This window comes from Ursus arctos, unplaced genomic scaffold (genome assembly GCF_023065955.2).
Source record: "Ursus arctos isolate Adak ecotype North America unplaced genomic scaffold, UrsArc2.0 scaffold_2, whole genome shotgun sequence".
Taxonomy (NCBI): Eukaryota; Metazoa; Chordata; class Mammalia; order Carnivora; family Ursidae; genus Ursus; species Ursus arctos.
In genome coordinates this window covers 81830831-81845983 of record NW_026622874.1, presented here as the reverse complement: position 1 = coordinate 81845983, position 15153 = coordinate 81830831, and the positions used below count along the sequence as shown (strand labels likewise).

General features: G+C 35.7%; 1 protein-coding gene across 1 annotated transcript in view; it reads right to left on the bottom strand.

Annotated features, from left to right (window-relative positions):
• LOC113267546 (phospholipid-transporting ATPase ABCA3-like) overlaps positions 1–15153 on the bottom strand; it is a 207597-nt gene that overhangs the window by 46181 nt on the left and 146263 nt on the right. Inside the window, exons 17-18 of the mRNA XM_057314991.1 lie at positions 12121–12219; positions 2435–2588 (exon numbers count right to left, since the gene is read on the bottom strand). Coding sequence (XP_057170974.1) covers positions 2435–2588; positions 12121–12219 — 253 coding nt within the window. The remainder of the gene's footprint in view (positions 1–2434; positions 2589–12120; positions 12220–15153) is intronic.

Genomic DNA, 15153 nt, shown 5'->3' with positions numbered 1-15153 from the left:
GAACAATATGACATCAGTCTTTGTCCATATTAAATGATGATCCTTCAATCCTATCTCTATTTGATAAGTGAAGCATTCCCATAATGTGCATATATAACAAGTTTCCATTGTTAGCTTTTAATCCATGTGATATTGGATAGTCAGGAAACAGAAAATGTATTTGTTTTTAATCTGAGCTCGGTCAGTTTTAAATTTTTTTTTTATTATGTTCAGTTAGCCACTGTATAGTACATCGTTAGTTTTTGATGTAGTGTTCAATGATTCATTAGTTACGTATAACACCCAGTAAATTTATTTTTAAATTGCAATAATGTGCTCAGCACTTTTTCTTCAACTTCTAAATTTAAAGCAATGTGTCTAATTGTTAACTTGAAAAATGTACCTAAATATACTATTTTATTTTTTCAGGCTTTTTGGTCCACGTATAGTTTATTATATATTTTTTCGGATTAACAATAAAACTTGTTGCTTTAGGGGGCGCCTGGGTGGCACAGCGGTTAAGCGTCTGCCTTTGGCTCAGGGCGTGATCCCGGCGTTATGGGATCGAGCCCCACGTCAGGCTCCTCCGCTATGAGCCTGTTTCTTCCTCTCCCACTCCCCCTGCTTGTGTTCCCTCTCTCACTGGCTGTCTCTATCTCTGTCAAATAAATAAATAAAAATCTTAAAAAAAAAAAAAAACCTGTTGCTTTAAATGTAGAGACTTCCCCTGAAAAGCTAGTCTGAATATTGAAGAAAAGCATATAGAGGGTATTACGTGGATATGTAACCAATAGTTTAACAATATGCTCACCCTGTACTTCCCAACATTTTTTGACACCCCATAATTCATCATGAAAAAAATATCCCTAATCAATCAACCATTATTATCTGAATGAAACAATCAGCATTTGGATGTTGTCACTGGCCAGAAATAAGGTAAAGTTTAGAAGGAAAATTTTTTCTCACATTGTCCTCAAAGTAGAAAAATATGCTTTCTGACTTTTACAAGATGGCTTATTAGATATATTTCTAGAATGAAAGAATATGCGAACGTAAGAATCAACTTTTCTAGACCGGTCTGCAAATCTTCCTTCATCTGCATCTTCGTAAGAGAGGGAGACAGGGAAGAGTGACACAGCAGGAGAAATGAGCAAGCAAGGAGAGGAGAAAAATCACAGTTTGCAACTGATTCATGCCAAACATTATGCAATTTGCATTTTACTAGTATTAACTCATTAAAACACTCAAATGGAGAATGAAAGTGAAGCACAAATATGTTAAATATCTTGGTCAAGGTCCAATAGCCAGTAAGTGATAGAACAGGAATTCCAGTTCCAATTGGCTCAAAATTCTGCCCTCTGGTTGTACAACACCCACTCCGCTTCACAACTGGCTTGTCAGCCCCTCAGTGAAGGCATGTGTATGGGCAACTCTGAGAAATGCTGATCATCTCAGAATCCCTAGTCTTGATTAGGGAAACTGTAAGGAATAGACAATCAGGGGACCAATGAAAGAAATTCTTGGCAATCCCATGAATTTTCCCATGCTAATGAGGGTACAGTTGGGGAATAGTCCATTAGGGATTGCTAATGCATTCCAATGCATAAATTTAAGTGGCTTTCATGCACTGGGTATTATACGCAACTGATAAATTATTGAACACTACATATGAAACTAAGTATGTACTGTATGGTGGTGAATTGAATTTAAATTTAAAGAAAAATTTTAAATGGCTTTTATATGTGTAAATAGTGATAACTTTTGTAAGGGCCTTTCTCCAACTCTGAATGAACTAACAATTTTAAAAAACTGAGATAAGTGACACAGAAATAACAATGCTGAGAGTAAAATCTGATTAACTATCATTTTTATTTATTTATTTATTTATTTGACAGAGATAGAGACAGCCAGCGAGAGAGGGAACACAAGCAGGGGGAGTGGGAGAGGAAGAAGCAGGCTCATAGCGGAGGAGCCTGATGTGGGGCTCGATCCCAGAACGCCGGGATCACGCCCTGAGCCGAAGGCAGACGCTTTAACCACTGTGCCACCCAGGCGCCCCTGATTAACTATCATTTTTTAAAAGATTTTATTTATTTGACAGAGAAAGAGACAGACAGCGAAAGAGGGAACACAGGCAGGGGGAGCGGGAGAGGAAGAAGCAGGCTCCCAGAGGAGAAGCCCGATGTGGGGCTCGATCCCAGGACCCTGGGATCACGCCCTGAGCTGAAGGTAGATGCTTAATGACCAAGCCACCCAGGCGGCCCATGATTAATATCATATTTTAACTTTTGAATTAGAAAATTAATTGTATTGTTTTACAGGCTCTTCCTTACTTGGCCTTCCCTGGCTAAGAACGCCAAAGCCTCCTTTGAATTCAAACATTAAAATAAAATTTATCTTTTTATCCCATCCAAACATATACCACTAACATTACATTCTTAGTGAAGATGCTCACCCCAGTATTAAACCTAATATTAGAGGGTTCACTTGTGGTGGGAGAGTATGCTCTCTCAAAATTTCTGGGCGCATTCATATTCTGGTTCATGTTTTCTCTTCTGTTTTTGTCCTTTAGGGATGGGGTCTGGAGATCTTCATCCTCTCTACTGACCCTACACAGAAGAAAACATTCATTTTAACCAGAACAGTAGTTTCATTGCAAGATTTTCACAGTTGGTGGCAAAAATTTTTAAAAACAAACAGTTGTATAATGTTAACATTAATATTGGATAAAATAAACTGAACTTAATCAACTTAAAGGTGTAAGGGAGTATCTTTTTTATTTTTTTAAAAGATTTTATTTATTTATTTGACAGAGAGAGAGAGACAGGCAGTGAGAGAGGGAACACAAGCAGGGGGAGTGGGAGAGGAAGAAGCAGGCTCATAGCAGAGGAGCCTGATGTGGGGCTCGATCCCAGAACACTGGGATCATGCCCTGAGCCGAAGGCAGACACTTAACGATGGAGCCACCCAGGTGCCCCACGGCAGTACCTTTTTTTAGAAGAGAGAGTTATTAAATTTCTTTTATTTTAAGGAATGATACTAATTCTAGCAGGGTTTTATTTTTATAATGTTTCTAAGTGTGTGCCAGTCTAACAGATTTGTTTTCTCAATGTTGCTCCAGGCAATCTAAACACCTGTAATGGTTTACAGAGCATATGAGCACATAGTTCAGTTATCCTCCAAGAGTTCACGACTGTGGGAAAACAAACTTTTCTATTTAATTTTAATCTATGGGAGAAAATGATAAACAGAATCATAAAAATCATACTATAATGGGAGATCTGAGATCCACCTGTGAGCATTTTGAAACTGATGAAATCTCATAATTAGAGGAGATAAATTTTTCATTCTAAACCAATGAGCCAGCAAGACCTTTTAATACCTTTCTTTTACCAGACCACACACACAGAAAAGCATCAAGTACTGATTTGGTCTGACAGCAATGTGTTTTTTTTTTAATTTATTTATTTAAATAAGTTTTATTTTGTTATATATGTCACCATACTGTAGTACATCCCCAGCTTTTGATGCAATGTTCCATGATTCATTATTTGCATATAACACCCAGTGTTTTAAATTCAAGGCAGTATTTAGTGCTGTGTCTGGTCACTGTGATACTACAGTAATAGATACCAGTGACGACAAGTACGGTTTTTACCTTGACTTTTTTGTCTAACTCCTTTATTAGGTTTTTTTTTATATACTTATAAGACATATTCAATGGGAAAAGTTTTTAAAGTTACAATAAACCAAAGGAAATGAATTCTCAAGATCTTATGACTCAGACAGATGTAAACGATATTTATCTATATCTACATATGCACAGGCATGAATGTATGTATACACATACATAAAAAGCAAAAATCGGATTATGCTATAATATTACATTGTTATGCAACATGATTTTAAAATTATTTACATTCATTTTAGGTGCTGGAAAAATTAGACAGCCACATGCAGAAGAATGAAACTGGACCACTTTCTTACACCATACACAAAAATAAACTCCAAATGGATGAAAGACCTAAATGTGAGACAGGAATCCATCAAAATCCTGGAGGAGAACACAGGCAGCAACCTCTCTGACCTCAGCTACAGCAACTTCTTGCTAGACATGTCTCCAAAGACAAGGGAAGCAAAAGCAAAAATGAACTACTGGAACTTCATCAGGATAAAAAGCTTTTGCACAGGTAAGGAAACAGTCAACAAAACTAAAAGGCAAGCTATGGAATTGGAGAAGATATTTTCAAATGACTTATCAGATAAAGGGCTAGTATCCAAAACCAATAAAGAAATTATCAAATTCAACCCTCCCCGAAAAAAATTCAGTTAAGAAATGGCTTAGAAGACATGAAAAGCCATTTCTGCAAAGAAGACATACAAATAGCCAACAGACCCATGAAAAAATGCTCAATATCACTCAGTGTCAGGGAAATACAAATCAAAACCACTGTAAGAAACTACCTCACACCAGTCAGAAATTTGGCTAAAATGAACAACACAGGAAAAAACAGATGTTGATGGGGATGCAGAGAAAGAGGAACCCTCTTACACTGTTGGTGGGAATGTAAACTGATGCAGCCACCCTGGAAAACAGTATGGAGATTCCTCAAAAAGTTAAAAATAGAACTACCCTACAACCCAGCAACTGCACTACTAGGTATTTATCCAAAAGATACAAATATAGTGATCTGAAGGGGCACATACACCCCAATATTTACAGCAGCAATGTCCACAATAGCCAAGATATGGAAAGAACCCAGATGTCTATTGACAGATGAATGGATAAAGATGATGTGGTGGAATGGAATATTAGTCAGCCATTGGAATGAATGAATGGACTCTTGCCATTGGAACAATGTGGATGGAACTAGAGCATATTATGCTAAGTGAAATAAGTCAGCCAGAGAAAGACAAATTCCATAATTTAAGAAATAAAACAGATGAACATAGGGGAAGGGAATGAGAAATAAAATAAGATGAAAACAGAGAGGGAGGCAAACCACAAGAGACTCTTAACTCTAGGAAACAAACTGAGGGTTGCGGGAGGGGAGGTCAGTGGGAGGGATAGGGTAATTGGGTGATGGGCATTAAGGAGGGCACTTGATGTAATGAGCACTGAGTATTATATGCAACTGGTGAATTACTAAATTCTACCACAGAAAGTAATAATACAGTATATGTTAACTAAATTGAATTTAAATTAAACATTTTTTAAATAAATACGATTATTTACATTCATTTTAGTATCTACATACTTATAGCATCATTTCTAATGACTACTAAATTTCATTTTACGGTACAGGTGTGCCAATTTATTGGCCAATTGTTTAGATTGCTTTAACTTTTGCTTTGTTCCACATATGAGTGAAACCATATGATAATTGTCTTTCTCTGCTTGACTTACTTCACTTAGCATACTCCCCTCCAGTTCCATCCATGTCGATGTACTGGGTATTATACGTAACTAATGAATCATTGAACACTACATCAAAAACTAATGATGTACTATACAGTGGCTAACTGAACATAATAAAAAAAAGATTGCTTTAACTTTTTATTATTACAAACAATGCTGTGATAAACATGATTCCACACATATCGCTATCCACAAAGAATAAAATCGCAGATGCAGAATATTCAAGAAAACTTATCTTGTCAAATTGCTTCAGAAGGAGTGTACTAACATATCCATGTCCGTTTATAAGACCTTCCTACTTCTCCACGTATTTACCAGAATAGTATTTTTTTATAATTGGCTGTTTTATTTTTAATTCCTTTGAATTAATTTGACCATTTACAGTTATTCTTGTGTGAATTATTTTTTATCACTTGTCTAATTTCATATTGTGTTTTCATATTTTCCTTTTGGATTTAGAAGATATTCCTATGTATTAGGATTATGTATTAGAATTAATCTTTGTGATTTGGCTTTTAACTTTGATACATGAGATGTTTAGATTTTGTTTAGCCAAACATTTTCCTTTAAAGTTTCTGTACAGAAAAAGAGTAAATGTAAGAAAACACCCACTTCCCAAACTCAGGAAATTTTAACATTTTGTCAGTTTGAGCCAATCTTATATTACAAATAAATTTAAATCACCTTTGAACAAGATTGTCAATCCCATTTCCTTCCACCTCTTCCACCAAGTCAACTATGATGTTTTGTATGTAATCTTGTATGTACTTTTTAAATAAACTTTTAATGATAGCATAGGTTTAGATTTACAGAAAAGTATCAAACATAATACAGAAATTCTGTACACCCTTCACGCAGTTTCCCTATTGTTAACATCCTTCATTACCGTGGCACATTTGTCACGACTAAGAAACCAACGCTGGCAAATTGCTATTAATTAAACTCCACATTTTATTCACATTTCACTAGTTTTTCCCCTAAAGTCCATTTTCTGTTCCAGGATCCCATCCAGCATATGTTATATTTAGTCATTATGTCTCTTTAGTCTCCTCTGGTTTGTGAGAATTTCTTACACTTTCCTTGTTTTTCATAACCTTGGACATTCTGATCAGGTGTTTTGTATAATGTTCCTCAATTTGGGTTTGTCTTATGTTTTTCTCATGGTTAGAATGGGGTTATGGCTTTTTGGGAAGAATATCGCAGAGATGAAGTGCAATCTTTCTCTTATATCGGGGGGGGGATACATGATATTAACATGACATATCACTGTGATGGAACTATTACTTTGATTACCTGGCCAAGGTAGTATTACATGAGTCCATACTGATATGAATAGTGGACTGAACGAATAAATGGAGAAGAGAGACAAATCTACCTTGTAGAACTCCAGATAATGTTATAGGTACTATTTCCTCCAGGAGGTGTATGTATTCAATCCCTCCTCCCCTTGAGTATGATCTGTGTCAAATGACATGCTTCTAAAGAACGGAGAACAAAATAGGGAGAAGAGGTAATTTTACAGTGGAGAAATCATGTATATTTTAATATTATTGTATATATGTTTACACATCCATAAACATGTATAGTTTGTGTTAGGAGCTTAATGTTTTATATAAACAGTATATTTAGCAGTTCTGCAAAATGCTTTTTTTCCTCTAAAAGATTAGACATTTTATCTCTCCACATTGACATGTGTATAAAGAGAAATTTAGTTCATTTCTTCCAATTGATATATATCATATTTCATTACATAGGTATCATATTTTATTGTTACATTGTATTATTTATTCCAGTATTTTGCTATTACATACTTCAATGAATATCTCTGTATCTGTCTTCTGGGAAAATATGTGAGATTTCTCTAGAGTGTGTATCTAACAGTGGAATTTCTAGATTGTGGAAGGTGGGTATTTTCAACTCACTGGATGTTGCCACATATTCACCAATGCGGTAGAACCAGCTTACTATATAATTGGCAGGATTTGAGAGTTCTTCTTTCCTTTTCATCAGCACAATCCTGGATATGCATTGCCAAAGTTATTTTGCCCCTTCTAAGTCCTTTTTAAGTGTTCTCCTTAATACCCATCATCCATTTAGACCACCGCCCACCCACCTCCCTCCATCAACCCTCAGTTTGTACTCTATACTAAAGAGTCTTATGGTTTACTTCCCTCTCTTTTCCCCCCTTCCTCTAAGTTCATATGTTTTGTTTCTTAAATTCCACATATAAGTGAAATCATATGGTATTTGTCTTTCTCTCACTGACTTATTTTGCTTAGCATGATACCCTCTAGTTCCATCCACATTGTTGCAAATGGCAAGATTTCATTCTTTTTGATGGCTAATATTCCATTGTATATATACACCACATCTTCTTTATCCATTCATCTGTCGATGGACATCTAGGGTCTTTCCATAGTTTGGCTATTGTTAATAATGCTGCTATAAACATCAGGGTACATGTACCCCTTTGTAGCTGTATTTTTGTATCCTTTGGATAAATACCTAGTAGTGCAATTGCTAGCTTGTAGGGTAATTCTATTTTTAACATTTTGAGAAACCTCCATACTGTTTTCCAGAGTGGCTGCACCAGTTTGCATTCCCACCAACAGTGGAACAGGTTTCCCCTTCTCCACATCCCCACCAACATGTGTTTTTTCCTGTGTTGTTCATCTTACCATCCTTTATAAGATGGTATCTTATAGTGGGTTTTCATTTGTATTTCCCTGACAATAAGTGATGTTGGGCACCTTTTCATGTGTCTGTTAGCCATCTTGATGTCTTCTTTAGAAAACTGTCTATTCAAGTTAAGTAAAGAAAGGGTTAAGGTATAGGCAGGGAGAAATAGGGGGCCCTTAACTAGGCTCTGAAACTTCCTGGCAGGCAGAAGCGCTAAGACAGAGTGAACAAGATATAAGGGAATAAACCTCACCACCTGGTCCTGGATATTAGGGTGTATTTTTCTTTGGCAGCTACATTGTAATCACAAAATGACCAGACCTCAAAGAAGTAAGTCATTAAGGATGTTATCAATAGTCCTTGCTCAAACCAAGATGGCATAAGAATCTCAAGGCTGCAAGGTCTCTGGCCAAGTTTTCAATAAAAGACCGGTCCTAAAAACCCTCAGTGGCAACCCATTCGGGTCTCCTCTCACTCTAGACAGCTTTTTCTTTCGTTTCTACTCTTACCTTCACTTAATAAACTTATACCTCACTTCACATTTTGTGTCCACCTGATTCATTCTTCGACTTCGTGAGACAAGAACCCTGCAATCCTGTAACAATGTCTTCTGCCCATTTCTTAACTGGATTATTTGTTTTTTGGGTGTTGAGTTTGATAAGTTCTTTATAGATTTTTGATACAAACCCTTTATCAGATATGTCATTTGCAAATATCTTCTCCCATTATATCGCTTGACTTTTAGTTTTGTTGATTGTTTCCTTTGCTGGACAGAAGCTTTTTATCTTGACTAAGTCCCTAAAGTTCATTTTTGCCTTTGTTTCCCTTGCCCCCAGCGATGTGTTTAGTAAGAAGTTGCTGCAGCCGAGGTCAAAGGGATTGCTACCTCTTCTCCTTTTGATGGTTCCCTGTCTCACATTGAGATCTCTTATCTATTTTGAATTTATTTTTGTGTATGGTGGAAGAAAGTGGTCCAGTTTCATTCTTCTACATTGCTTTCCAGTTTTCCCAACCCAATTTGTTGAAAAGACTGTCATTTTTCCATTGGATATTCTTTCCTGCTTTGTCAAAGATTAGTGGACCATATAGTCATAGGCCCATTTGTGGGTTTTCTATTCTGTTCCATTGATCTATGTGTCTGTTTTCGTGCCAGTATCATACTGTTCTGACGACTACAGCTTTGTAATATAGCTTGAAATTTGGAATTGTGGTACCTCCAGCTTTGCTTTTCTTTTTCCAGATTGCTTTGGTTATTCAGGGTCTTTTGTGGTTCCATAAAAATTTTAGGATTGTTGAAGATTTTTTATTTATTTGAGAGAGAGAGAGAGAGAATGTGCAAGTTGGTGGAGGGGAAGAGGAAGAGAGAGAATCCTCAAGTAGACTCGCTGCTTTGCTGAGCAGGGAGCCTGACATGGGGCTCAATCCCAGGACCCTGACATCATGACCTGAGCAGAAATCAAGAGCTGGATGTTTAGTCAACTGAGCTACTGAAGCATTAGGATTAATTGTTCAAGCTCTGTGAAAAATGCTATTGTTATTTTGATAGGAATTACATTAAATGTGCATATTGCTTTGGGTAGTATAGACATTTTAACAATATTTGTTATGCCAATCCATGAGCATGAAATGTTTTTCCATTTCTTTGTGTCCTCTTCAATTTCTTTCATACATGTTCTATAGTTTTCAGAGTACAGATCTTTTGCCTCTTTGGTTAGGTTTATCACTATGTATTTTATGGTTTTTGGTACCATTGTTTTTTGTTTGCTTTTGTTTTTTAAGATTTTGTTTTTAAGTAATTTCTATACCCAACAAGGGGCTCAAACTCGAAATCCTGAGATCAAGAGTCACATGCTCCACTGACAAGCCAGCCAGGCACCCTGGTTTTTGGTACAACTGTAAACAGGATTGACTCCTTGATTTCTCTTTCTGCTGCTTCATTATTGGTATAGGAATGCAACAGATTTCTGTACGTTGATTTTGTATCCTGCGACTTTGCTGAATTTGTTTATCAGTGGAGTCTTTTTGGTGGAGTCTTTCAGGTTTTCTACATAGAGTATCATGTCATCAGTGATTAATTAAAGTTTGACTTCTTCCTTGCTGATATGGATGCTTTTTCTTTTCTTTTTTTCTTTTTTGTCTGACTGCTGAGGGTATGACTTCTAGTATTAAGTTAAACAGTAATGGTAAGAGTGGACATCCCGGTCTTGTTCCTGACCATCCTCAGCTTTTCCCCATTGAGGATGATATCAGCTGTGGGCCTTTCATATATGGCCTTTATGATGTTGAGGTATGTTCCAGCTATCCCTACTTTGTTGAGGGTTTTTATCAAGAATGAATGCTGTACTTTGTCAAATGCTTTTTCTGCATCTATTGACAGGATCATATGTTTCTTATTCTTTCTTTTATTAATGTGGTGTATCACGTTGATTTATTTGTGAATATTGAACCACCCCTGCAGCCCAGGAATAAATCCCACCTGATTAAGGTGAATAATTCTTTTAATGTACTGTTAAATTTGATTTGCTAGTATCTTGTTGATAATTTTTGCATCCATGTTTATCAGGGACATTGGCCTATAATTCTCCTTTTTAGTGGGGTCTTTGTCTGGTTTTGGAATCAAAGTAATGCTGGCCTCATAGAATGAGTTTGGAAGTTTTCCTTCCATTTCTTTCTTTCTTTCTTTCTTTCTTTCTTTCTTTCTTTCTTTCTTTTTTTTTTTTTTTTTGAAGTTTGAGAAGAATAGGTATTAGCTCTTCTTTAAATGTCTGGTAGAATTCCCCTGGGAAACAATCTGGCCCTGAACTTTGGTTTGTTAGGAGAGTTTTGATTACGGATTCAATCTCTTTTCTGTTTATGGGTCTGTTCAAATTTTCTATTTCTTCCTGTTTCAGTTTTGGTAGTTTGTAAGTTTCTAGGAATTTATCCATTTCTTCCAGATTGCCCAGTGTGTTGACATATAATTTTTCATAATATTCTCTTAAAACCTCTCCTCCTTCATTCATGTTTTTATTTATTTGGGTTCTTTCTCTTTTCTTTTTGATAAATCTGGCGAGGGGGTTATCAATTTTATTAATTCTTTCAAAGAACCAGCTCTTAGTTTTACTGATCTGTTCTACTGGTTTTTTTGTTGTTGTTGTTGCTTCTATACCACTTATTTCTCCTCTATTCTTTATTATTTTCCTTTTTCTGCTGGCTTTAGGCTTTATTTGCTATTCCTTTCCTAGCTCTTTTAGGTGTAAGTTAGGTTGTGTAATTGAGACTTTTCTTACACCTTGAGGTAGGCCTGTATTGCAAAATACTTCCCTTAGCCATTACTCCATGAAGCAGTGAGACTTACAAGATTGTTTCTAAGCCTAAGAGAATGACGTTTGGAAAAGTCCAGAAGAGACTTTTTGTGAGGTCTTTGACTGCTAACCAGTTGGCCTTCCCTTAGCAGTATCCTGAAATCTCTGGGCACCTTCTCTTTGAGCTTTCAAGCAGTGCAAGGTAATCTCAGAACACAAACCACGGACAATTTAAGTAGGTTACAGAGACGTGATTAGATGCAAGATTTTAAAGTCATCCTCAGTAAGACCTCCAATTTAGATACCGGACTTTTGCTGTGACGCATAAATTCTCTTTGCTCTAGGCCAATCCTAAGCCCCTACTCCCAAAAGGCATAGGCACCGAAACACAAACCCAAAAGTTTCATAACTTTCCCACCCAATACTCCTCTACCCTGGGTATTTAGTAGCTGGGTTTAGTTAGTTGTTTTCTGCAGTTCCATAGCCTCACGATTTGCAGGGAAGATCCTGTCTCCCCAGCTCACTGGACTGCTGTTCTCATCCTAGTCCCACAATTCATAGCAACCTCAGTCCAGCAGAGGAGCAAGGGGCATACACTGGTCTGTTGGCATTCATAGAAGATTACCATACCTAACAATCTAATACTATGTCTTCGATTACTCCAGCCCCATACAGGATGGCGTTTGATTTCAAAATGAAATCTGATTATAGAGGAAGAGATTTTTCCTCTCTCCTGGCCCCCCAAGCATCATTACTCACCTGAGGAAAACTTCTTCCATGGTAGTGATCGAGACACCAAAGCTACCAATGCCCAGCTCTGTCTGCCTGTTTTCCAGATCAGTAAGAAGGTCTTTAAACCTAGAAGAAGGAGAAGGGAGAAAGCTACCAACTAAACAGATTACTTTCATATTAATGTTTCTTGCTCCCAATTAACTTCCTTCAGCAGTGGGAAAAATGTAGCTCATCCTTCACTGCAATGCTTGTTACAGTTCCCATAGCTCCAATGAATCAGAAATGTAGAAAATATAAGGGGAAAAAACTACCAAACTGCTATCATAAACTGCTTCCTGGTTTTCTGATAAAATTATCAACTGACTTTCTCTATATATCAACATTCATCTCTAATTAAGATTTAATTTACTTAATACATGCTACAGTTCCTATAAAATACTAAATCAAAAAGGAAAAATGTTTTCAAATTATTAAGGAACAGAAGAAACTTAACACAGAAAATGAAGTAAAAATAATAGAAAGCAAGGCCTGGAAGAGAATCGTTTCCTCACATAATCAAGTAAGTTTTGTGCCATTTCAGGAAGATGTGATGGAGTGCCATCGAGGTTTCTGAAGAATAGTTTTTTCTGAGATTTATGTTTCTCTACTTTAGAAGATCATCTACTCCAGAAACCTAATCGGTTGTTGAACCTATCTCTACTATGTTCTCTCTAAGGAGTGAACGTGACCACAAAAAGGAGACTGAAAATTCTCCATTTTGGAAAATTCTATCAAAATTTTCTCTATTTTTTGAGCCAAAATTAGATTCACCTCACTCTATCTCATAATTAGTGGGAGAAGTAAGTTTCAGAACATTACTCTGACATGTTTATCAATATAATAATAAATATGCATATAATATGCACACATGTATATCAGTATATGCACGGCAAAATCTTCTAAAATTTTTTTAAAATTCTGAACCACTTTATTGAGGCATGATTGACATGCATACATACATACAAGCTGAACATATTCAATATACACCATCAAGGACATAGACAGATTCATCAACTCCCAAAATTTCCTATCTCATTCATTCATTCATTCATTCACCCATTCATTTTTGTAGTAAGAACACAATATAAGATCTTTCCTTGTGGAAAATTTTAAGTACACAATACAGCATTGTTAGCTACAGGCACTATGCTGTTTAGTGGATCTCCAGAACTTACAGTTCTTACAAAAACTGAAACTTTGGATCCCTGACAATCACCTCCCCATTTTCCTCTCCCCATAGCTCCGGGAAACCATGATTCTACTCCATACTTCTATGAGTTTGACTATTTTTGATTCCACATATAAGGGAAATTATGCAGTATTTGTCTTTGTGTCTGGTTTATACTACTTAGCATAATGTCTTCTAGATCCATCCATCCATATTGTCACAAATGGCAGGATTTCCTTCTTCTTTGAGGCTGAATAATATTTCATGGTATGTATATACCAATATTCTTTATCTATTCATCCACAGATGGACATTTAGGTTGTTTCCATACTTTGGTTATTGTGAATAATGCTGCAATAAACATGAGACAGCAAGTGTGTCTCTTTGAGATCCTGATTTCAATTCCTTTTGATAAATACCCAGAAGTGGGATTGCTGAATCATATGGTAGCTCTATTTTTAGTTTTGAGTAATCTCCATACTTTTTTTTTTAACTTTTATATGAAGAATTTAATTATCTATACACGGAACTAATTCAAAAGGGTGATAAAGCCGCAGGTTTATATATTTAAATATCCATACTATTTTCTGCATAAAAAAGTCTTAAGCAATACACAACAAACTCAAATCATAAGAGTAACTATTTCTGAGGAGAAGGATTATGGGATCCTTTGACTTTTTAATTCATTCAATGCTGTAATGAGAAACTTCAGTAGTAATTGTGTTTCTGTGTACATATGTTGGTTAAACAGCAGATTCCGGCCTCTTTAGGGCCGGTGAAATCAGAAAATTTAAAACAAAAATTTTTAATGAATCATCAAGCATTATTATTAGCATTATTATCCTTTTTTTCTGATTAAAAAAGTAGTAAATACAGAAAATGTGGATAATACAAATGTTTAAAAAAGAAAATAAAAATAGTTTTACTACCCAGAAAAAACACGACTGTTAAATATGTGATATGCTACTTGGATATATTTTTTAATTTTTTTTATTATATTATGTTAGTCACCATACAGTACATCCCTGGTTTGATTCTGTTTTTTAACTTTCATTTCCATATATTGCATGTTGTTATCCTACATTATAGGATTCTATACCCAGCTTTTAAATTTATTGTTATGAGTGTTTTTCTATGAAAATATAAATTTCAAAGATTGATTCCTATTCCATTGTATGAATGTTCTATAATTGAATTAAGTTTACTTTATTGTTGGGAATTTAGATGTTTCTAGATGTTTCCTTAGAAAACAATTATTTCCTAGAATTGTTGAGTCAAACTTTGTGAATATTTTTAAGAGTTGCCTACTACTAGTATATAAAGAGGAAATTTCACAAAATCATTATCAGTGCTTACTATTACCATTTTAAATTTTTTCTTCCTTGGGGCACCTGGATGGCTCAGTCGGTTAAGTGGTCAGGTCATGATCCCGGAGTTCCAGGGATCGAGCCCCATGTCGGGCTCCCTGCTCAGTGGGAAGTCTACTTCTCCTTCTCCCTCTACCCCTCTCCCTGCTCCTTCTCTCTCTCTTGCTCACTCACTCTCAAATAAATAAAAAAAATTTTTAAGAAAAAAGTTTTTCTTCCTCTAAAAGCAAAAAAATTCTAATAAAATCTAGCTTAAATCTGCTCTTATTATTAGTGATTTAGAAGAATTTTCTATATAGATAGGAAATTTCCATATTCTTAATGAAAATGCTTTCTCACTTAAATACTAATTTTCTTGATACAAAAGTAATGTTTACCTATAAAACATTTAGAAACTATAGATAAAAATGTACAAATATAGGATGACAGATTGTGGCCATTCAAATCAATGTGTAGTGGTATCTAATTATTGTTTTAATTTGCATT